At 40.6% G+C, this 24,227-nt stretch overlaps 1 protein-coding gene across 5 annotated transcripts in view; it reads right to left on the bottom strand.

Annotated features, from left to right (window-relative positions):
• The window catches only part of dnmt3ab (DNA (cytosine-5-)-methyltransferase 3 alpha b), a 487,596-nt gene that overhangs the window by 83,393 nt on the left and 379,976 nt on the right, over positions 1 to 24,227 (bottom strand). For all 5 annotated transcript variants that reach the window (XR_009514305.1, XM_059981717.1, XM_059981718.1 and 2 more), the window contains 4 exons: positions 19,907 to 20,060; positions 13,457 to 13,603; positions 11,670 to 11,714; positions 11,499 to 11,578 (listed from right to left, as the gene is read on the bottom strand). Coding sequence is in view for 4 of the 5 variants with exons in the window: in XM_059981717.1 (XP_059837700.1) it covers positions 11,499 to 11,578; positions 11,670 to 11,714; positions 13,457 to 13,603; positions 19,907 to 20,060 (426 nt within the window). In the remaining variant the exon portion in view is untranslated. The remainder of the gene's footprint in view (positions 1 to 11,498; positions 11,579 to 11,669; positions 11,715 to 13,456; positions 13,604 to 19,906; positions 20,061 to 24,227) is intronic.

The raw sequence follows: 24,227 nt of genomic DNA, 5'->3' as shown, positions 1-24,227 counted from the left end.
AATAACCTCACTCAGAGGAGTCATCTTCCAACTGTTAGTGGTGTTCGGAAAGGGGGCCATTGTCTTTTGCTTCAATTTGTTTTCTTCTAAGAGCTTCCCGATTCAACAGGATAAAAAAATGTTTTTGATTTTCTCCAATAACCTAATTGACAGGTGACTGAACTACAATTGGATGTATCAAAGTGGAACTGTGTTCAGATTTTTAACAAATCCCAAAAACCTTCGCAAGGAAAATTTATCAAATGTTCTGCAGTGCATCTCTGCAAGCTGAGCAATCACTGCGCAAACAACAAGGCAAACAATTGAAAATAGGGCCCATGACATTTCACATAATGTGAATGTGTATGGTGGAGTAGCATTAGGTAATTAAGAGAGCTGTGTGAAAGCATGCATCAGGCCGTTGCCACATTCTTATCCAAGTAACAAAACATTTCAAAAATATTTTTCTTCTCATAAATCTAATGCATCCAATAGTCCACAAAGGGCTTATGACAGCTTTACCTTCATTTGGAATCTGCTCCAAACTGTGAAATTTCTTAAACCTACAAGTGGAAATGACACATCGCAAAATTTGGGTAAACACTAAAGCTTGCACTGCTGTTTCTCTCTGCGCCTGGTGGCACATTGGGTGGCAATCTTGCTGTTTCTTTTACATTTGTCTGTTTTTTTTTGATGAGGCTGAGTTGCTAGCTTGACGCTTAACCCAGCAGGGGCGGAAAGCATGCAGGGAGCCAGCCAAATTTGAACCCTGGGACCACTCACCTCAAAGTCTGATGCAGAAGGCACTATACCAATGGCCAGCTTATATTTGCATAATAATACTTAAAGTGGATTTTCACCTAGACAAACTACTATATAATACATATCTGGGCAAAGCAGAATTCAAGAGGTGATCTGTCACCATAAGAATCCCATGCATCATGAATACATTTCCTCCTCTTGTCAACAGATACTGGTCATTTGCTTTAGTCAAATAATTATTGTTCAGACCTTACAGATACTCACCACGACAGATACATGTGCCTCTAATGTTACTGACACTAGATTTCTGCACTTACCTCATGAGGTATATTTTAAATAGGTGAATGCCTCAATCAATATAGAATATAACAGAATTCAGCATGATAACATGATAGGATGCAGTATTGCATCCACATTAATGTATGCATATATGTGCGTTCTCCCTGTTAATTATTCTACATCCTTCACCTTAGTAGCAAATTGCCTGTGGCACTGGTCCCAAATTCAGAGATTATGTTCTTTTTGAACACGAAGTACAGGATCAGCACACTGTTTCATCCAGAATGCCACACGAGTTAACCTACTGGACCAGCCTCCCATTTGGGACTTCGTCAAAGACCTTGCTAAGGTCCATATAGACAACGTTCACTGCCTTTCTTTCATCGTCCTTCCTCGCAACCTTCTCAAAAATGTCCATAAGATTGATTAGACATGACCTACCAGGCATAAAGCCATGTTGACCATCCTTAATCACGCCCTGCTTATCCGAATAATTATATATCTTGTCGTTTAGAATACATTCCAATAATCTACCCATGACTGAAGTCAGGCTCACTGGCCTGTTATTTCCCAACCTATCCTTACAGCCTTTCTTGAACAGTGGAACAATGTTTTGCTTACCTCCAATCCTCCTGCACCTCACCTGTGGCTAAGGATATTTTAAGTGTCTCTGGCAGGGTCTTTGTAACATCAGCACAAGCCTACTGCAAGTTCCGAGGGGCACCCTGGGGATTTATCTCAAGACTAATTTTCCTCATGAAAGCAAGCTCCTCCTCTTCTGCAATTCGGATACTGTCCACGACTTCACTACACTTTAATCTCAGTTCTATCGACCCTCAAGCACCTCACTTGATTTTCCCTGCCTGCACCTGATATTTGCCTCTTTTTTCTTCTTAACCAGGGCCTCAACATCCCTCAAAAACAAAGTTTCCCCAAATCTGTTAGTTTTGCCTTTTATTCTCGCATGTAAGTTTATACTTTCAATATTTCACTTTAGAAGGCCTCCCACTTACCAAACATCTCTTTGCCAGGAAACAGAGACCTGTTAGATCTCTTCTAACACTATCAAAATTGGCCTTACTCCAATTTAGAATCTCAAACTGAGAACCAGTTCTATCCTTCTCCATAATTATATCGAAACTAATGGTATTGTGATCACAAGATCCAAAGTATTCTCCTGCACAAATTTCTGTACCCTGCCCTGTATCATTCTCCAAGGGAAGCCCTAGTATCATGTTCTCTGTAGATGGGACCCCTGCATTGATTAAGGAAACTTTCCTGAACACATTTGACAAACACTATCCCATCCAGTCCTTTTGCAGTCTGAGAGTCCCAGTCAATATGCAGAAAGTCAAGATCATCTACCATCACAACCTTATCTTTTGTGCAATTGTCTGTTACCCCTAAATTTGCTCCTCTAAATCCACTGACTGTTGGAAAGTCTGTAATATAAACCATTTAATGTGGATATCACTTTCTTATTCCTCAGTCAAACTCATAAGGAAAGCTATCAAAGCTTGCAGCGTGATTTAGACCAGCTGGAAAATGGGCTGAAAAATGGCAGATGAGATTTAATGCAGACAATTGTGAGCTGTAGCACTCTGGGAAGACAAACCAGGACTTACACAGTGTATGATAGGGCACTGGTGTGCCTTAGAACGAAGGGATCCGGGAAGACAAATCCATAACAACTTGAAATTGCCTGTGGCACCAGTCTCTAAATCAGAGGTAGATAAGGATGTAAAGAAAGCTTTTGGCACATTGGCCTTCATACTGTAAATCTGAGCATTGAGTACAGGAGTTCGATGTTGAAGTTTTATTAGATGTTGGTGAGGTGTACAGCTCTGGTCGCTGGAATGAAATTCATAAGCTTGCAAGAGTGCAGAGAAGATTTACGAGGATGTTGCCAGGTCTTGCAGACCTTTTTCCCAGGGCTGAAATGGCTAACATGAGGGGCATAATTTTAAAATGCTTGGAAGAGGGGACGTCAGGGGTAAGTTTTTCACATGTGGAATGCATTGCCTGTGACAGTGGTGGAGGTAGATACAATAGGGTCTTTTAAGAGAGTCTTAGATAAGTACATGGAGCTTAGAAGGATCGAGGGATGTGCAGTAGGGTAATTATAGGCAGTCTCTAGAGTAGGCTACATGGTCAACACAACATTGTGGGCCGAAGGGCCTGTAATGTGCTGTAGATTTCCATGTTCTATGTATAGGGAAAGATTGCATAGGTTAGGACTTTTTTGCCTGGAGTGTAGGAGAATTAGAGGAGATCTTAAGGAGGTATAAAAATTATGAGGGGCTTAGAAAGGGTAAAGACATGCAGGCTATTTCCCTTGAGGTTGGGTGAGACTAGAACTAGTCATTGACTAATGGTGAAAGGTGAAAGGTTTAAGGGAAAACTTGCCCTGGATTTCCAGTACCTGCAGAATCTCTTGTATTTATAACCAGAAAAATAGTATGGACAAGAATTGCAAAACAAAATGGGAGCCTCATGTAGATTCTAAAGTATGACCATCAGAAACAGGTGTTCCTCACAATATTCCATGTAAGCATTATTTGGTGCCTCCCATAAACAATTATGTTATTTAAGTTACTGAAGTAAGTATTCTACATTTAAAAGGATTAGAATTTATCTATTGTGCTCAGCATGATGTTTGGCCCAACAGAGAAATGATGGTAATGATATTTTTTAACTTGTAAATTTGTTTGTGGATTTGGTCTTGACAACAGATTTGTTGAGCTAGTTAAATGCTGTTCTCCAATGTGCAATATTTGGAAGGACCGCTGTGACACAATGGACAGCGATATTAAAGAGTGGGTGAGTACAGACAGGCTGATCTGCACATAGCCTGACATTCTGAGACGTCATCACTAAGGAAACCATCTTTCTGCCCACTTTAATCAAGTTCGGGTCTATTGTTGGTCAACTCTGAAATTGGAAATGACAATAAAATTTCGATAACCCAATATCCAATTGTTCAGACATCTGCCTCACTCATTAATTTGGGGACTGAGAAAGTGAAGCTAAATCCAAAGTCTGGCCAGAGCTGGGGGTCAGCACAGTGAGCTATGTGTGGGGTCAGAGCCAGGATTGGGCCCATAATGCTAAGGTCAGGAATATGGGTTGAATAGCGGCTCACAATGGAGACAGATTTGTATATTTGCTGCTTCCTTCACACTCAACGAGTTCACCCAAACTTGTCTAATGTTACACTTTACAATTGTGTAATATTCAAAAGAAGTGAACATAAAGTAGACTTGGGTATTATTAAGAGTAACATCTAATAGTTTACGAAATCACTCATTTGACACCAAAGTGCCTGGAGTGCTGGATTATCTGAGTTTTATTGTGCACACAAGAATGGTAAGCTTCAGAATGGGGTCACCCTCAGGGTGGAGAAGCAACACATTATATTCCAACTGGGTAGCCTCCAACTTGATGCATGAACATCGATTTCTCCTTCTGGTAAACAAAATTTACTCCTTCCCTGTTTCTCTATTCCCCACTCTGTCCTTTTACCTTTTCTCATTTGCCTACTACTTCCTCCTGGGTTCCTCCTCTCTTTCCATTCTCCTATGGTCCACTCTCCTCTCCTATCAGGTTCTTTCCTTGAGCTTTCCCACCCAAGTAGCTTCACCTATCCCCTTCCAGCTGGCCTCTTTCCCCTCCCCCACCTTTCTATTTTGGCATCTTCCCTCATCCTTCTCAATGTTGAAGAAGGGTCTCAGCCTAATACGCCAACTGTTTGTACATTTCCATAGTCGCTGGCTTACCTGCTGAGTTCCCCCAGCATTTTGTGCTTTAGATTTCTAGCATCTGAAGACTTTCTTGTGTTTCAGTAATGGCAAGCTGTGTAACTTTATTTAGCTGATGCTTGTGCTGCTGGTGGGGAATAAATGCTTGTTAACAGGAACACAGCCAAGCCTGTTGTGACGGCAGATGCCAACAAGTGGATTGGAAAGGGTCACACACTGTAAATGATGAGAATCTGTGGCAGGTGTGAGGACGGTGTGTAGTTCAAAAGAAGCACTGTAAATACAGAATTGTCCTGAACGTTTCTCTGATCTTTAGCATATAAAATGTCACATCGTGTTCGGTCAGGCAGACCTTCTTCCTCCAAAAGGGTCTCCATCCGATACCTGCTGTATCTCTTTTCATTGAATAAAGAGACTGCTTCATAAATACCAGTACTTCTCTCTGGTGACTTTGTTCACACGATCACAGGAGACACACACTGTAAGTAATTAGATTTGGTGGATAATTAAATAGATACTAATGCCAGCTGATACTCCTTCCTAATACTCCTTCCCACTGGCACCAGTTGTGAGTGCCAATCTTCTTCATCCTCCTCCTTTACTTCCTCTTCTTCTTCCTGTGCTTCCCACCACATCACCTCTTGCTGGAGGACTCAGGTGTGGGCTTTGTTGTCCCTTTTGCTAAATTGTGCAGTTAATGATGGGTGGTGAGGTCGGGACCCCTGTCTGGTGACTTATGGAGGGCTGCAGATGGACACGGCTGACTCTGGGGAGGTCGGCAGCAGGGCTCCACCAATCTCCTTCTCTATCACACTTCTCATTATTGCTAGGCACAGAAGCAGTGGCTGGGGTAGGCACAGCAAAAAATCAGCCACAGAGGGATGGCCTTTAATCCCCAAAAGACAATGAGTTGCTGTGAGTGACGCACACCCCCAGAATGACTGCGAATAACTTCTCACTGGCAGAAATGGACTTGAATGCATGGAATCTAGAACCAGTGATTCTAGATTTCCTGGATTCTGAGACAGACAGCACCTCAAGTGATGGCCTGAATCTTGGGAGAAGCCAGTCACACTGGCAAATCCGTCGACTTACTATGCTTCATCTTCTGTGCTAAAAGTAGTGGAACTTGTTTTTCCCTTGCCATTGAGAATCAGCAACCTAGTAATGCTAAAGTAAGCAGCAAACTCCTACGCAATGACCTATTCCACCACTTCCACCAACTTGGAATGTTCCTGAGCCTGTGAGATTGAATGATGATCATGAGCCAGTATTAAGGTCATAGAAGATCACATTTCTCCATGATAACCATGACAGTCGTCTGCAGCCTGTGGCATCGCTGCTCTTTGGAGAAGTCAAGAAGGGAGCATGAGTTTCCAAAGCCGAATGGGTGAGATGCTGAAAGGGAGGTTGAAGAAATAATAGCCCTTTGTTGCCATTTGTAAGTCTTTCAGCTAAGGCAGCCAGAGCAGCATACAAGAGCTTATTGTAAGTCGTTTCTAAGCATTAAAACAGCAGTGGAGTTCAGCAGCCAAGCCCAGTGACTCAAAGAAATGCCTGGCTGAAAATGAACAGCTGGGTGCCACTACATTTCTAGGCCAGTATTTTTCCTGATTATTCAGGAGTACAAATAGATATCACTATTGAATTCAAAATTTGTACAGAATAAAATGGAAAGACAGTCATTAGGCTTTAATCTTTTTCATTAGATGCAGTTTTTTTGCGAAGGCTGTAAAATAGGTATGACTTTAGATTCGACATCAAAATCTTTAAGCCTTTAACAAATATGTAATGAGACCATGAGACCTTGGAGCAGAATTAGTCCATTTGGCCCATTGAGTCTTATCTGTCATTCCATCATGGCTGATTCATTATCCCTCATAACCCCTTTATCCTGCTTTCTCCCCCTGACTAATCAAAATGTATCAAAATCTGCTTTAATTATACTGAATGACTTGGCCTTCACAACCATCCATGGCAATGAATTCCAAGATTCACTACACTCTGGCTAAAGAAATTCATCCTCATCTCTTTTCTAAATGGATGTCCCTCTTTTCTGAGGCTGAGCCCTTTAGCCTGAGATTCACTCACTACAGGAAACATTGTCTCCACATCCACTCTACCTAGGCCAGGCAAACTACGGCCCGTTAAGCTTTTTAATCCGGCCCACAGAACTTGATGAAAATATATTAATAAACCTTGTTAACGTTTTTTCCCCGCAATTCTGGCGTTTTCCCAATAGATGACACACTCTATATACATTGACCTTAGTTGAGGTGCAGCGTAATACTCCACATTTGCGCTTTACTCTTTGTTCGGCTCGACCTATTTGTGTGAACAGGCGTTCAGTGTCATGAACATCAACAAAGCCAGCCACAGATCCAAGTTAACTGACCAACATCTCAGATCCATCCTGAGAATCACCACAACAAAACTAAATCCAGACTTTGATGCGCTGGCTAAAAAAGGAGACCAACAACACTGTTCCCACTGAAATTAAAAATAAGTTTCTTCGTTGTGTTATGTAAAAAATGCATTTGAAAATATTTTTTCAATAAGCCTTACATGTTATATTGTCATTTCTGTTAAGTGATGGACATGAGTAGTGCGCAGGTGCACGTATGTTCTCAAAATAAAAAATGCGCTCCAGAACAAATAACGCGCTCCACATTCTGGCGCGCTTTCACTGTTCTGTCTTTGTGCTGGTCGTTGTTGAGTTTTGGCACAGGGGACAATTGAATAAGAAGGAGCAGGACAAGTAGACCTGCATCTCCTACCGTTTTTGAATTAAAGACAGTCAGGAGGAGAGTGATGATGATAATATCTTGAAGGCTAACAGAATTTTCAGTGCTTTAAAATAATAACTGTTACTATTAAAAAAGCTGTATTTTATTAATTTAATTTTCAGTGTTTTAAAAGTCATTTCAATAAATAGCTAAATACCATGGGACTTCAAAGACAGATATTTTGTTGTAATGCATTTGTTCATTTTCAATTGAAATTAAAGCACATGTTTTCTACATATCCCATGATATTTTATTTTCTCTTATGAGGTGTATTACCCAAACATTCCGTCCATCTGCTCCTGGTCCGGCCCCCCTGCCAAATTTTAGAACCCTTTGTGGCCCACACGTCAAAAAGTTTGCCCACCCCTGACCTAGGCCTTTCAATATTCAATAGTTTTCAATGAGATTCCCCCTCATTCTGCTAAACTCATACATTAACCCTTTCATTCCCAGAATCAATCTCATGAACTTCCACTGGATCCTCTCCAATGCCAGCACATCTTTTCTTAGACAAGGGGCCCAAAACTGCTCACAATACCCAAGTGTGGCCTCACAAATGCCTTATAAAGCCTTAGTATCACATTCTTGCTCTTATATTTTAGTCCTCTCGAAACGAATGCTGACATTGCATTTACCTTCCTTACCACCGATTCATTCTGCAAGTTAACCTTTTGGGAATGTTGTATGAGTACTTCCAAGTTCTTTTTCACCTAAATCTTTGAATTTTCTGCCCATTTAAAAAATTAGACTACGCTTTTATTCCTTCTACCAAAGTGCATGACCATACCCTTCCCTACACTATGTTCTATTTGCCACTTATTTGCACATTCTCCTAATCTGTCTAAGTCCTTCTGCAAGACTCCCTCTTCCTCAACACACCTTGCCCCTCCACCTCTGGGTATGCAAATGATAACTTTGTATTGTCTGCAAACTTGGCCACAAAGCTATCAATTCTGTCATCCAAATCATTGACGTAACCACGAAAAGAAGAGGTCCCAACACCGAAGCCTGCAGAATACTGCTTGTCACTGGCAGCCAACCAGAAAATACTCCATTTATTTCCACTCTCTGCCTCCTGTCAGTCAACCTTCTATGTTAGTATCAAATTATCCTTAATAAAATTAATTAAAACTAATAGAATCACAGAATGTTATGAATGGAAATAGGCTATATGACCCAACTCGCCCATGCAGACCAGAGGGCATCCTCTGATATTAGTCCCATCGCTGGTAGTCCTCTATGTCCAAAGGATTAAAGTACTCATCTCGCTACTTCTTAAATGTTAGCTGCATCCTGGATTCACCTTCCCTCTCAACCAGTGTATTCCAGGTACTCACCATTCTCTGGGTGAAGAAGGCACCTCCTACTCCCCATCCAGTCTTAATCTCTTCCCCTTTATCCTAAACACACGTTCTTTAGCATTAGCCACCTCTAATATCAGGAAAAAGTTTACTGTAGTTTAACTTATAAATAACCCTCACAGTTGAATATGCATCAGTCAGGTCACTTCTTAACCTCCTCCACTCCAGGGGAAAAGAGAACTTACTTCTCCATCTATTCTCATAACTGAACTGCTTTATTTCAGGCAATATCCTGGTGATTCACCTCTGCACCTTCCACCACTATCACACCATTCCCAGCACTGGTTGACTAGCACCGCTCACAGTACTCCAGCTGAGTTCTGACCAAGGATTCATAAGGTTGGAGCATAATCTCCCTACTTCCTTAATTCAATGCCCCAACTAATGAAGTTTAGTATCCGTAAGGTTTTCCTATCTCCATAATGTTGTCTCCCTGTGATGCCATGGATCTATGGACTTGTACTCTGTTTCTCAATACTCCCGGAGATCTAACTATTCATACTGCATGACCAAGCCTCATAAGTACTCCCAGAATGCATCATGTCACATTTGTCTAGACCACATGGGTATATTTTATAAATGTTATTCGGCATTTTCCTGCAGATGTGAATAATGGGAAAAAGCAACATTTTACGTGTTCGTAGAAAATAATTTTAAGTTCTCAGTTATGTATAAAGTGGCAAATGAAATCACAACTAAACATAAAAATAGCCTTTAAAGTTATGTCATTGCTTGACATTTTGATTTTTGCAAATGTGTTAAGATACAATAAACAGCCCAAATATATGTGGAATGTGCATTAATATAGCAACCTAAATTATTTCAGGTATAACAGTAAGTTTCATGCTTGATCTTTGCTTTGTTGGCCCATAGGGCCTCCTCTTATTCCTACCTCTCTAAAATTTAGCTTACTTACACTGTTCACTAAATTGTTCCCTGGAGCTTTTCATTTTTGGTCACTTCCTACTGGAGCTTACTGTGCTCCCCGCCCCCCCAAAAAAAAACACAGTTTGATGTCAACTACACTGAATATTCTAGAAACTGGACATGCTGGGAATGGAGTCTGCCTGTAAAAACTTCCTCCGCTAATACTGTTGGACCTGACAAAATGTACAAAATCAGTGTTCTGTCTGCTCAGATAAAAATTCAAAGACAAAAGAAACAATCACCTCATGAGCACTTTTCATAATGGTCAGAATAGACCTTGTAACCTCCACAGATTGCTGATAACATTTGGCCATAGGCATGGTGGCGGACACATTTTTAAAATTGAAGGGCTTTCCATCATAGTTTCAGAGAGATAATATGTCCAGAAATGTGATAGCTCCAAAGGAACTTCCAGCTTTTCTCTTTGTACTTTTCAATATGTTACTAATGTTATTTTTGATTCACGGATAAATTAAGATGGTGGTGGAAAGGACAAGATATCAGGAGAAATGTTGCTGGCTTACTTTCTCCTTTATTTTGCTTACAGAGGATAGTGACTAGCTGTTGAATCATTTTCTTAGTATGCACTTCACCGCTAGTTTTTACTGATTGCTTTCCTCATCTTTGATTAGTGTGCTCCACTCCTCTCCAATTCCGTGTTTTGCTGTTTTTGGAATATGAGATTTGAGCAAGTCATTGCTAACGTAATTGGAAATCTACAGATGACATTGACAGAAAGCATAAGAAAGTAGAGGTCAGAAATTTGACAGAAGCAGAACACAATATGCATAAGTTTAAAATTTTAAATACAGATAACAAATAACAAATTTCTACCCTGTGATGCCCCAGGCAAATATAAACTGGAGTTCTTAGATATATGCATTTAGATCGACAGGTATTTAAATAAGTAAACTATCAGCTGTAAATACAGATGCATCTCTGCTCAATCTAATATACAGTAAAATCATTAAGAATTGGAAGATTGCAAAGAATGGAAGGCAGGTTGAGTGAGTGTGAGATACCCCCTTCCCAAAACTTTCAGTTCTAGCTTGTAATTGTGACTTTTATGGAAACTTGCTGAAGCAACCAGGGGAGAAAACTTGACTGAATTCAAATTTCTGTCTGTGGTAGGAACTGGGTGGTGACACTTTGGACAGTCCACCCTGTCTTCCTTACCATAAATGTTCATTAATAATAGGGAGATGATTTTCTAGGGCCCATGTTCATCCACTCCTGTGAGTTAGAATCTGCTGACCTTTTTAAACTTTGTCATTTTATTTTAAACCCTCAATATTTAATTTTTCCACTTGCAACAAGTCTGTGGCCATTTCCAAAGCAAGAGGCACACAATAAACTAGGATACTGTATTTGAGCAACACTAAAAACCAGTTTGCTAATGATCTTACCACTTTGCTTCTGGTTACAAAAAAAAAGAGATAATCAATTGGTGTGGAGTTAGTTCTTCTGAGCCATCAAGTATTTAAATCGCCCTGAGTGAACTCTAATATGCCAAGGCTGAACCTATAACAAATACATCTGTTTCATGTTTTTCACAGGCTGACTATGACAGAAGTTGGCAGTACTGTTGCTTTGAACCACGCCCAGCAATACAACAAACCATATGGAAAATATGGAATATCACTTACTTTACAACTTTGACACATGCCTCCAATAAAAAGTGGGTGCTCAAGAGAAATATTTTGACTTCCACAGGCAAGGCAAATATCTGTCAATAGTAAAGAAAAGAATAATTAGCTTAAGGTAAAATTACATTTGTTGTATAAATAATTTTTTAAATTAAATTCAAATACACTTACCTTCAATATTTCTGCTATTTTGCCTCACGTCATAGACTAGCCTCTCTGGAAAAACAAAAGGCATTTATGAAAAAAAAATTTTTTTTTTATGTATCATTTGCTTATCACAGAACTGAATCAATTAGTGTTTTTCACTGTCAGTAACTTGTGCAAACATCACTTACTCCCAGTTTATAACTTTTGCACTGTTAAACATGTACTTAATGCTTAGATTTTCCACCTACTTGAAATACCAGAAGTCAAAGAAGTCAGATTCATGATCACCTGATCTCAAATAAATTTTCACAAACTTCTCAGTGCAACATGATGCCTAACAAAATGTAATTAGTTACAATAAGATTTAAGAGTCAGTAATTTGACTGGAAATAAAGGATTTGGTGTTATTGGAAGTCTTTTGGAGATGGCATCAATATAGTGCCTGACCCTTGAGATGTTCAAGCCGAATATGTTTTTACCTTCCTCGCCTGCCTCAGTTCGGCAACACTTCTTTAGCTAAAGAAATGTTTTCAGCCCAAAGCAGGCTGGGGAATTCAGTCTGGACAATTCTGCCTGGGAGAGTTGTTTAAGATGAAGGAAAAGGTCAGGCAGGAAGTGGCAAGTCAAACATCCTGTTGCTGGAAAAATTTTACCAGTTGGAAATTTTTTTGGGATGGGGTGTTGGGATTTCCTCCACTCTGGCATGTCATGTCTGTAAGGAAGTTGATGCAAATTGAGTTCTCAGAGCCCCAAGGTGAAGTTCAAATGTGGGAAGGTGCTCTATTATAATTATCCTTGGATCATCCTCAGTATACCAGAAGTTGACAAAAGGTATGCAAGCCGTGCACCTAACACTATTTTAAACAAAGGTATTCAGTTGCTGTGCTTTGGTAAACTACTTAACACAACCAAGCCCCCATTTGCTCAGTAAGTGGATTGTCTTCTTGCTGATTTACGTTTAAGTAGTGGGCATGGGAGCATGGTTAACCATTTCGGTGCAATTAATGATTCTTTGGGGAATTCATAACAAACACTCCGGTAACTTCAGTTTTAGTACGTTACTTTGACCACAACACATAGTTTTAGGGCAGAAGTTACCACAATGAATGTAGAAAATCGTACTTTCAGTTGATGTTTCATTGTGTAAATAACAGTTTCCATTAAAGATGAAAATAGAAATATTGTAATAGATGTTGACACAAGAGGTATACAAAATTATGAGGGGTATAGAAAGGGTAAATGCAAGCAGACTTTTCCCATTGAGGCTGGGTGGGACTACAACTAGAAGTCATGGGCTAAGGGTGAAAGGTGAAAAGTGTAAGGGGAACGAAGGGAAATCTCTCAACTAAGAGGATGGTGAGAGTGAAGAGAAGTTTGGATAGGTACATGGATGTCAGAGGTACGGGGGGGCTACAGTCTCAGTGCTGGTTGGTGGTAGTAGGCAGTTTAAGTGGTACAGCATGGACTAGATAGGCCAAAGAGCCTGTTTCTGTGCTGTACTTTTCTATGTATCTAAGAGAGGTTGTAGGTGCTGGAAATCTGGAGTGACACACACAAATGCTGGATGAACTCACCACAATGAAGAGTCTTGGCCTGAAACGTCAACTGTTTATTGCCCTTATAAACCCATTGAGTTTTTCCAGCTTTTGTATGTATTGCAATAAATGTGTTTTTATTCCTAAATTAATGTTTATAAGTACTTTGAAACAATTTTTGAGCACACAAAATTAACCTTTTTCTGAATTGCTTACAATTCAGGTTCTTGCAATCTAATCCACATAATAAAATTCATAAGAATCACAGGTTTGTACCTCGAGTTCGTTCATCTACAATTTCTTTGACTTTTAGCTTCTCTGTGCTTCTTCTGGCTTTTTTGGCAGGAGGAGGTGGAGGGTAAGCAGCAGCCTCAGGCTCAATCCAATTTTCCGTATAAACCTCTTTGTAAGGATTTCGCTCCTCTGAAAATCAATGCCATCCTTGTTACCTCAGACAATGCAAGAACAGTTAAAGAATGCAAAGGACAAAACACCACAGTGAAGGAATTCTGAGTGATCTGGTGATATTGATAACACATTCAAATCAACTGTTATGAATATTACAACACATAATAATAAAAATTATAAATTACAATATGTATATATGAAAAAAATTAAATTGCAGATACAATAGGGTCTTTTAAGAGCCTCTTAGGTAGGTATGTGGAACTTAGAAAAATAGAGGGCTATGTTCAGTGAAATTCTAGGCAGTTTCTAGAGTAGGTTAGATGGGCAGCACAACATTATGGGCCAAAGGGCCTGTAATGTGTTGCAGATTTCTATGTTCTATGTTTTATGTTCTAAATTAAATAAGCAGTGCAAGAAGAGTGGGGAAAATACTGAGGTAGTGTTCATAGGTTCATTGTCAATTCAGTAATCTGATGGAGGAGGGGAAAAATGTTGAAGTTGTGTGTTCAGGCTCCTGTACCTCATCATTGATGGTAGCAATGAGAAGAGGGCAGGTCCTGGGTGATAGGTGCCTTTTTGAGGTATTGCCTTTTGAAGGTGTCCTGTTTGCTTGGGAGGCCTGCACCCATGATGAAGTTGGATGAGTTCACAATTTTCTGCAGCTTTTCCCAATCATATGTGGTGGTTTCTCCATACCAAGTGGTGATGTAACCAGTTAAAATGCTCGCCATGGTCCATCTGTAGAAATTAGTGAGTGTCTTTGGTGACAAACCAATTCTCCTCAAACTCCTAATGAAATATAGCCACTGTCGTGCCTTCCTTGTAATTGCATCAATACCTTGGGCCAAGGATAGATCCAGAGAGAGGCTGACACCCAGCTCACTTAATCCACTTACAATACTTCAATGAGGACTGGTGTGTGTTCCCTCAACTTTCCCCTCCTTAAGTCCACAATCAATTCCTTGATCTTACTAATGTTGAGTGCAAGGTCGTTGCTGCTATACCATTCAACTAGCTGATCAATCTTGCACCTGTACACCTCCTCGTCACCATCTGAAACTCTGACAATAATAGTTGTGTCACCGGCAAATTTACAGATGGTGTGTGAGCTGGGCACAGGTGTAGAGAAAGTAGAGCAGTGGGCCAAGCCTGTGTCCTTGAGGTGCGCCGGTGTTGGCTGTCAGTGAGGAGGAGATGTTATTTCCAACCTGCACAGACTGTGGTTTCCCAGTGAGTAAGTCAGGGACCCAGTTGCACAGGGAGGTACAAAGACCCAGGGTTTGAAGCTTTTTGATTAGAACTAAGGATACATTAGTATTGAACTCTTTAATCAATAAACCATAGCTTTACATAGCTATTACTACTCTCCAGATGGTCCAAAGCCAGTGAGATTGCAATTGCTGTAGACCTATTCTAATGATAGGAAAATTGCAGAGGGTCCATGTCCTGGATTAGACAGGAGTTGGTCCTAACCCTGACTAACCTCTCAAAGCACTTCATTACAAAAACTGTGAGTGCCACTGGGTGATAATCATTGAGGGAGCTCACCTTGCTCTTCTCGGGCACTGGTACGATTGTCACCTTTTTGAAGCAGGTGGGAAGCTCTGCCTGCAGCAGTGAGAGACTGAAGATGTCCTTGAACACACCCACCATTTGGCTGGCACAGATTTTTAGAGCCCTACCAGGTACACCTTGAGAGTCTGATGCCTTGCGAGAGTTCACCTTCTTGAAAAAGATTCTGACATCAGTCTCCCGAGACAGATATCACAGGGTGATCAGATGCAGCAGGGACTTGCACAGGTGTACATTTATTCTCCCTTTCAAAATGTGCATGGAAGGCATTGAGCTCATCTGGGAGTGAAGCATCACAGCCATTCATGATGTTAGGTTTCACCTTGTAGGAAGTAATGCCCTGCAGACCCTGCCAGAGCTGGAGCGCATCCGGTTCTGCCTCTAACCTCAATTGGAATTATTTTTTTGCCATTAAAATAGCCTTCCATAGGTGATACCTGGACTTTCCTGTATATTTCTGCATCACCGATCTTGAATGCCACAGATCTAGCCTTCTGCAGACTACGAATCTCCTGGTTCATTCATGGCAATTGGTTTGGGTATGACTGGTATGTTCTCAAAGCTCACTCACACTGGTTTTGATGAAGTTACTGGCAATTGTAGCGCATTCATTCAGACTTGAAGATGAATCCCTGAATATTGTCCAGTTTACAGCTCAAAGCAGTTGTGTAAGAGCTCCTCTGTCTCCCTTGACCACACCTTCTTGGCCCTCACCACTGGTGCTGCGGTCTTTAGTCTCTGCCTATATGCTGGGTGGCAGTGTTGTGTCCAGAATGTTGGGGATAGCCATGTTTCTATGAAGCAAAATACACAGCTGTCCCTGGTGTCCCTCTGATACTACAATCTTGCTCTGGGGTCTTCCATTTTATTTTCCAGAGACTGTACATTCATCAATAGGTTAGTCAGGTGTGGGAGTCTAAAGCCTCTGTGTTTCAATAGTATTTGCAAATAAATGTGGTGTCCCTGCTTCCATTTTCTTAAAAGGGAACTGCATGACCTGAATCTGATGTCCAGTTTAATCAATTTTGCCTATCAATTGATTTTTTAAACAACTTAAAATGATGTTGCCTATTGAAGTACCCATGCCTGTGACTGTGGATTTCAGATGTAGTCGCCCTAAAAGGGAAAATCTGAAGTTGCCAATGGAGCTGAATACAAACAGTTGCCTCTTAATAGTGCCATCTTTCAAGATGGACACTCCACTTAATTTCCTTTTCTACTGATGTGAAATACTAGTTTATTATTGTCGCATGTACCCAGATACAGATCAGATCATTATTACAGTTCACCTGTGCATTGAGGTAGAACCATAGAACACTACAGCACAGTACAGGCCCTTCAGCCCTCCATGTTGTGCTGACCCATATAATCCTTTAAAAAAGGTACTAACCCCACACTACCCCATAACTATTTTTCTTTCATCCATGTGCCTGTCCAAGAGGCTCTTAAATACCCCTAATATTTTAGCCTCCACCACCATCCTTGGCACGTCATTCCAGGCACTCACAACCCTCTGTGTAAAAAACTTACCCCTGATGTCACCACTAAACTTCACTCCCTTAATTTTGTACATATGCCCTCTTGTGTTTGCTATTGGTGCTCTGGGAAACAGCTACTGACTATCCACCCTATCTATGCCTCTCATAATCTTGTAGATAGACCTCTATCAAGTCTGCTCTCATTTTTCTACGCTCCAAAGAGAAAAGTCCCAGCTCTGCTAATCTTGCTTCATATGACTTGTTCTCCAAACCAGGCAACATCCTGGTAAATCTCCTCTGCACCCTCTCCATAGCTTCCACATCCTTCCAATAAAGTAAAACAATAACAATGCAGAATAAAGTGTAACGGTTACCAAAATAGCACACTGCAGGTAAACAAATAAAATGCTTGATCATAATGAGGTTGATTGTAAGGATTTTGTACCTTCTGCCCAATGGGTGCAGGGAGAAGAGATAATGTCCAGGATATTGTTATACAGGCTGCTTTACCGAGACAGCATCAAGTATAGATAGAAGGGATGGTGTTTTAGTTTTTCAGATTTAAACTTCAATTTGAGACAGTTAAGTATTTTTAAATAATAAAGGCATCATTATCATTACTCAAGATGCCTTTCTTAAATTCCTTTAAGGTTTTGTAACCTTCCAAAATTTCCATCCAATTCCACTTTATGGATTACAATAGCTGGTAGTGTAAGATGCAGATTTTATATTTTCTGAGCATGAAAGACTTGACATCATAAGGAAAGTTAGGAAAAAAAAGGTTTGTACTATCTGTTTCCAACAAGAATATAGCCACAAGCCCAGAGTAATATAGGTAAATGTACAATTCCTGGGATTTAGCATTCTTATACTAAGGCACAGAACAGTAAATGCATAATTTCTGGAAACCAAACATTTTCTCTATAAAATACCAAAGAGCCAAATAGTTATTGGCGTAGCAGAGCTGCAACTAAACAACACACACAAAATGCTGGAGGAACTCTGCAGGCCAGGCAGCATCTATGGAAAAAAGTACAGTTGACATTTCAGGCTGAGACTCTTCGGCAGGACTGGAGAAAAAAAGATGAAGAGTAGATTTAAAAGGCAGGAGGAGGGGAGAGAGAAACATAAGGTGATGGGTGAAACTGGGAGGAATGAAGTAAAGAGCTGGGAAGTTAATTGGTGAAAGAGATACCGGGCTGGAGAAGGGGAGAGTCTGAATGGAGAGAACAGAAGGCCATGGAAGAAAGAAAAGGGGGGGAAGGATCACCAGAGCAAGGTAAGAGTGGGAAATGGGGATAGGGAATGGTGAAGTGGGGGGGTGGGGGGGATCCATTACTGGAAGTTCAAGAAATTGATGTTCATGCCATCAGGTTGGATGCTACCCAGACAGAATATAAAGTGTTCCTCCAACCTGAGTGTGGCCTAATTGCGTCAGTAGAGGAGGCCATGGGTAGACATATTGAAATTGGGATGGGAAGTGGAATTAAATTGTGTGGCCACTGGGAGATCCAACTTCTTCTGGTGTATGGAGCGTAGTTTCTTGGCAAGACGGTCTACAGATCTACATCGGGTCTCATTTAGACACAGGAGGTCACAACTGTTATTTATTCAAGAATGAAGATGTCCTCCATTTTCAAAGGAAGCGGCTTCCCTTCCTCCACCATCAACGCTGCCCTCAACCACATCTCTTCCATTTCACACATGTCTGCTCTTACCCCATCCACCCTACCAGGGATAGGGTTCCTCTTGTTCCCACCTACCATCCCATCAGCCTCTGTGTCTAGCATATAGTTCTCTGGAACTTCTGCCACCTCCAACAGGATCCCACTAACAAGCACATATTTCCCTTCTCCCCCCCCCCCCAACTTTCTGCTTTCCATAGGAATTGCTCCCTACGTGACTCTCTTGTCCATTCATCACTCCCCACTGATCTCCCTCCTGGCACTTAACATTACAAGTGGAACAAATGCTACACCTGCCCCTGCACCTCCTCCCTCACTACCATTCAGGGCCCCAAACAGTCCTTCCAGGTGAGGCGACACTTCACCTGGGAGTCTGTTGGGGTTATATACTATGTTTGGTGCTTCTGGTGTGGCCTCCTGTATATAGGTGAGACCCGATGTAGATTGGGAGGCTGTTTCACTGAGCACATGCTCTGTCTGCCAGAGAAGCAGGGTCTCCCAGTGGCCACCCATTTTAATTCCTCTTCTCATTCCCATTCCAAAATGACAATCCACCGTCTCTACTGTTGCAATGAGGACCCATTCAGATTGGAGGAACAACATCTTATATTTCGTTTGGGTAGCCTCCAACCTGATGGCATGAACATCGACTTCTTGAATTTCTGGTAATGTACCCCACTCTCCTTCACGATTCCTCATCCCCTTTTCCCTCTCTGACCTTATCTCCTTGCCCACCCATCACCTCCTTCTGGTGCTCACCCCCCCTTTTCTTTTTTCCAATGCCTTCTGTCCTATCCTATCAGACTCCCCCTTCTCCAGCCCTGCATCTTCTTCATCAATCAACTTCCCAGCTCTTTATTTCATTCCTTTCAGTTTCACCTATCACCGTGTGTTTCTCTCTCCCCTCCCTGCTCGACCTTTTAAAACTAGTCTTCATGCAGAAGAGTCCCAGCCCAAAGCGTTAGCGTTGATTGTAGTTTTTTTCCGCAGATGCTGCCTGGCCTGCTGAGCTCCCCCAGCACTTTGTATGTGTTTGGATTTTCAGCAACTGCAGATTTTCTCCTGTTAGAGCAGCAACTAATCTTACTCTTTCACACAAAATGCTGATTAAGCACACCATCTGGATTTTGCGTAAACCTTCATATTCACTGAATGCTTGGAAGAGCTTCTGAAGCAAGTCTTCCAACATTTCAGTAAAAATTGCCAATTACTACTGACCCACAGCTCCACATGCAATAGTGGTTGTAGAATGAAGTTGAGGAACAACCAAAGAGGGCTGAGCAAATGAACTGCCAGTGAGGAAGTTAGTGTAGAACCAACTACACAATGTCGATCAGTACACCCTGAATTTAAGATGCTTTACTTTTCTGCAATTTCACTAAAATTTTAACCTTATCACATGATTTTTCCCCCTTTAAGTGCTAGTATTCTTTCAGGTTCCCTCCTTGAGCTATAAATTCCAGTACTGTAACTATTTCTAATTCTAATAGAGAAGTGGAAATGCTGACAGTTACTGGGATGAAACATCTCTGCATGAATTTGGCAATGAGTTTGTCTTTGTCCCAATCAACCCCCATGATTACCTTCAGGTGGATCCAAACTCTTCGGCCCTAATGGCAGAAATCCGTCCAAAGCCCATTCAATCATCTGCTTGGTTTGATTTTCCACACCTTTGGCAGAGTCCTCATCATTCCCAGACTGCGCTGGAAAGAGTTTCCCTGCTCTGTTGCTTGCCACCTAGTTGAAAGTAACAAAATTTAGGATCCAAATTTTGGTAGCTGAAAAGCACAGGCAACATCCTTGTCAGTTACCAACACATATGGGGATGTAACAATAAAAGTGCAGTTATATAAAGATAGCATGAAACAACTCTTCATATGAAGTTTTCTTCATTATTCATAAAATGGCATAGAAATTATTCATACTACTCAGATTTTCATACTTGGTAAGTGATCAATGAGTGTAAATATATACAGGTAACAAAAGCTGGATTAGTCGACACGTACAAAAGCTGTATGAATTCAGCAGGTCGGGCAGCATCCGTTGAAATGAGCAGTCAACGGATACTGCCCGACCTGCTGAGTTCATCCAGCTTTTGTACGTGTTGATTTGACCACAGCATCTGCAGTGTACTTGGTGTTTAAAAGCTAGATTAGGTTTCTTATTTAGAGCTTGAGATGTACATGATAAAATTTAGGTTCAAGCACTCCCCATGATTTTCTGTAACATGAATTTTTTTTATATCATCAGGACATATCTCAGTAGAATGAAGCTTAAAAAAAAGTAATCTGAAAGCTAAATTACTATGTATTATTTGCATGTATCTCTTAGAATGGATGATTATTTTGTATTTTGAGACCAGTTTTGTTCATGAAGACAGTCTTCTATTTCCCCAGAACAACACACTTTAGGTAACTTTCAATGAAAAAACATCTTTGTTAATATTAAAAAGAAATTTAAGTTGAAGCTGAGAGTTTACTATATGAAAGAAAAACATCACTAAACAATTTGGTAAGTGAGTAATTGAGCAGAGATAAGAATTTTTATTGCAGTCAGCATGCTGTCCTTTTTAACTTCTTAAGGAGATCGCTTTCTTTCATGTTCCGTACAGGAAAATATCGAATGAGTCTCCTAGATTTGTTCTTGAGTGGAGGCATTTATCTGAAAGTATAGTGGTTTCCACAAATTCTCATCCACTCAATGAAGTTATTGATGCCATTGGGTCAGAGGGCATGGAAACAGATCCCTTGGCTCACAGAGTTAATGGTAACTATTGAGCTCCCTGTTACATTTTCCCACCAGCTCACCACAGATTCTACCATTCACCTACACTTGCGCAATTTACAATGTTCAATTAATCCACCAGTCCACAATTTACATAGGACATACAAACTCTCCAGTGACAACACCAGAAGTCAGGATTGAACCTGGGTCACTGGAATTGCAGGGCAGCAGCCCTACTAGTTGTACCTCTATGTGAAGTCCCTCTCATATCTGTACTTTGTAACGATCTAAGCCATTTTAACTAAAATATTTGCTGTTTTAATCTAGCCTATCCTTGGATTGCCAGGGTATTACCCTTTAGTTAGTTAAAGTTAAAGTCTGTCCCCAGCCTCATAGGCTCATCAAGCTGGTGCTTTTGCTGGTTTCCGTGGCGAGAAGTGACTGAGAGTATGAGACTTCCCCCTCCCCACCCCCCGCCACCTGGATAGGACGCCAGTCTATCGTGAGGTTAACCCCTGACTGGGTGGACTGGAGCAGTGTGTGGTTAGATGCCTCGCTCAGGGATACAACACACTGCCTCAACTGGGTCTTGAACTCATGATCTTCAGATCGCTAGTCCAACACCTTAACCACTTAGCTACGTGCCGCATTGCCCTTTGGCTGAAATAAATTAAAACCATATGCTACCGAAGAAATGTAATGAGTCAATTGACTCATATATTTCACATCAGTGCTTCCAGTCAGCAATAAAGCACAATATTTATTTCCTGAAGTCTGGTTCACCGAAGCAGAGCAAATACTGGAAAATGAGAAGTACCTGTGATAGTCTTTTTGAGAGAGCTCTATTTAACAATGAGGGAAACCTAGGCACAGTCTTTCAATGATTTGTACCATTACTGATATTTGCTATGCTCAGACAGAAAATGTGACCAATCAACCCATTGAATCTATGCCAGCTCCCTGTAACTCTTAAATGCGTCTAGATAAAGATTCAGGAAATATGCCCTAATGAAAAACATATTCCAGAACAATCTATTTGGAATTGGAATTGATAGTCATTTGTACTAAGGCACAGTGAAAGACTTCTGTTTGCATGCCATCCAGACAGATCATTTTATACATGAGTACATTGATGTTGTGGAAGTATATCCATAACCCTGAATTTGTAACTTTTGTAAAATGTAATGTGACAAAATGGAGTCTATGAAATCCCAAGGTACTTTGCTGGTCTGCATAGGAAAATTTAACAGAAGTCAATGTGTTCTATGGGAGGAAGTTGTTTTTTTATATAGACAATTTGTTTTATGGCCGGGGGGATGTTTTGACAACAGAGGTAAACAGGATAGACTTTCTAAAAGAACAAATGTCAGAACAAGATAAGATAAAGATAATGGAGGACTATAATGGAACATCCTAATTACTGTTCCTGTAAAAAAAATATAAAAGTGCTTTGGTTGAAACATATGATTGGAGCTATATTTCCAGATGAAACTTGGCTGGAAGGATAGCTCTCCTTGCAAGTAAAATACTGAATGTGATGCACTCGGAATCTGTTTCTGTGTATTGGAAGATCTAATTGAATGGTACATAACAAAGTAGCTAGAAACAAAACCGAATGTAGAGTTCTTCTTCTGAGTGTCCTTGATTAATTAGTCATTATGGTAGCTGCCACATTGTTCTGTATTTGAGTATTTTGGATTTAAGTTGCACTGTGCCTCACAGTGTTGGTGGTTGAACAAGGCAAGGACTTGCTCTGGTAGCTCTGCTGCTGGTGAGTGAGGGTGATCCAGTCTAATTTGCAGAGCAGTCATTGTCATATGTTAACAGGAAACAGCACTGTCTTCATTCTGGTCCATGCCAAGTTGAGCTTTATATTTGTCACTAGGCATAGCCACAACATCTAAGAATACATCAGCATGTTGAATCAGAGTGAGAAGAAGCCATGAGGTCCTTCAGACCTGCTCTGCTTTTTATCAAACGTTGCCAATTTTCTGTCTCAGTGCCATGTTCTCACATGAACCACATATTCGACTGCCTTCATGCCCAATAATATATTCAAATTGACTCAGTGAGTGAGCTTACACAACCCACTGGAGAGGATAATTCCTACATTAGTTAACAATTCCTAGATTACTTAAACACGTTCCTCACTTTATTAGTCCATATCCGTTCCTTTGCAAAGATGCTTTATTTTTACAACTTCCATTAAACTTCACCGTTCTTTCACTGAAGAAATTTCTCTTCAATACACATCTAAGTGACCTACCTCTCATTCTGAAAGTGTGCTTCCAGGTCTTAGATACACTCCTCTGTCAGCAGAAACATACTCCATGCACCTTAGGTGAGAACTTTTATCCAAAACCCTGAAGTCCCAAGCACTCCTCCCTCCTAAGGCAAACCCACTACTCCTGGAAACAGTCTTGTTTGCTGAACTCTCTCTATGGCAAATACAGCAAGCAAATCAAACTCTATGCAACATTCCAGTTACAGTATCCCCAAGGTCTAATATAACAGGTCTCTCTTCCTTCTTCCTGCAATCAAACCTTCTTCAAATTAAGGCTAACATCGTATTTGCCCTTTAAATCATTTGTATATTGGTCTTCAATGGCTTACATAGAAGTACAATAGGTTCCTTTAAATATCAAAACTACCCATTTTCTTACCATTTTACAAGTTCTCTGCTTTTCTATGATATGCACCTAAGCGGATGATTTCCCATTTTTCCACATTATATTCCATCTATTATAATCTTCTCATCCATTTGCTCAACTTGTTCATATCCCCTCAAAGCCTCTTTACACCCTCCTCTGTACTTGTAGATCCACTTGATTTAAAATATATTTTATCGTTCAACCAATTGCAAATGTAGATCCTAAGCAGACAAGCATCTATCCCTGCCAACTATTTACTCCCCAGTGTTCATAGATTCTCAACCTAAGAACTGTCTATTCATCCCCACTCTTTGCTCTCTGTCTAATATTCCATATTCAATCCATGTCAGTATATTACTTCCAGTTGAACATCTTGTTCACCAACTTCCTTTGCCTACTGAAAACCTTCTGGAGTACACCACGTTCACAAGCTCTCTTGATATATTCCATTTTTCACATCCTCAAAGTCCTCTGACTAATTAGTTAATTTCCTTCATGTCCTTATTGTCACTATTACAAAGATGTGTTG

The sequence above is a fragment of the Hypanus sabinus genome, chromosome 10 (assembly GCF_030144855.1).
Source record: "Hypanus sabinus isolate sHypSab1 chromosome 10, sHypSab1.hap1, whole genome shotgun sequence".
Classification (NCBI taxonomy): Eukaryota; Metazoa; Chordata; class Chondrichthyes; order Myliobatiformes; family Dasyatidae; genus Hypanus; species Hypanus sabinus.
The sequence above is the reverse complement of the archived record's forward strand: the minus strand, read 5'-3'. Positions and strand labels throughout refer to the sequence as shown.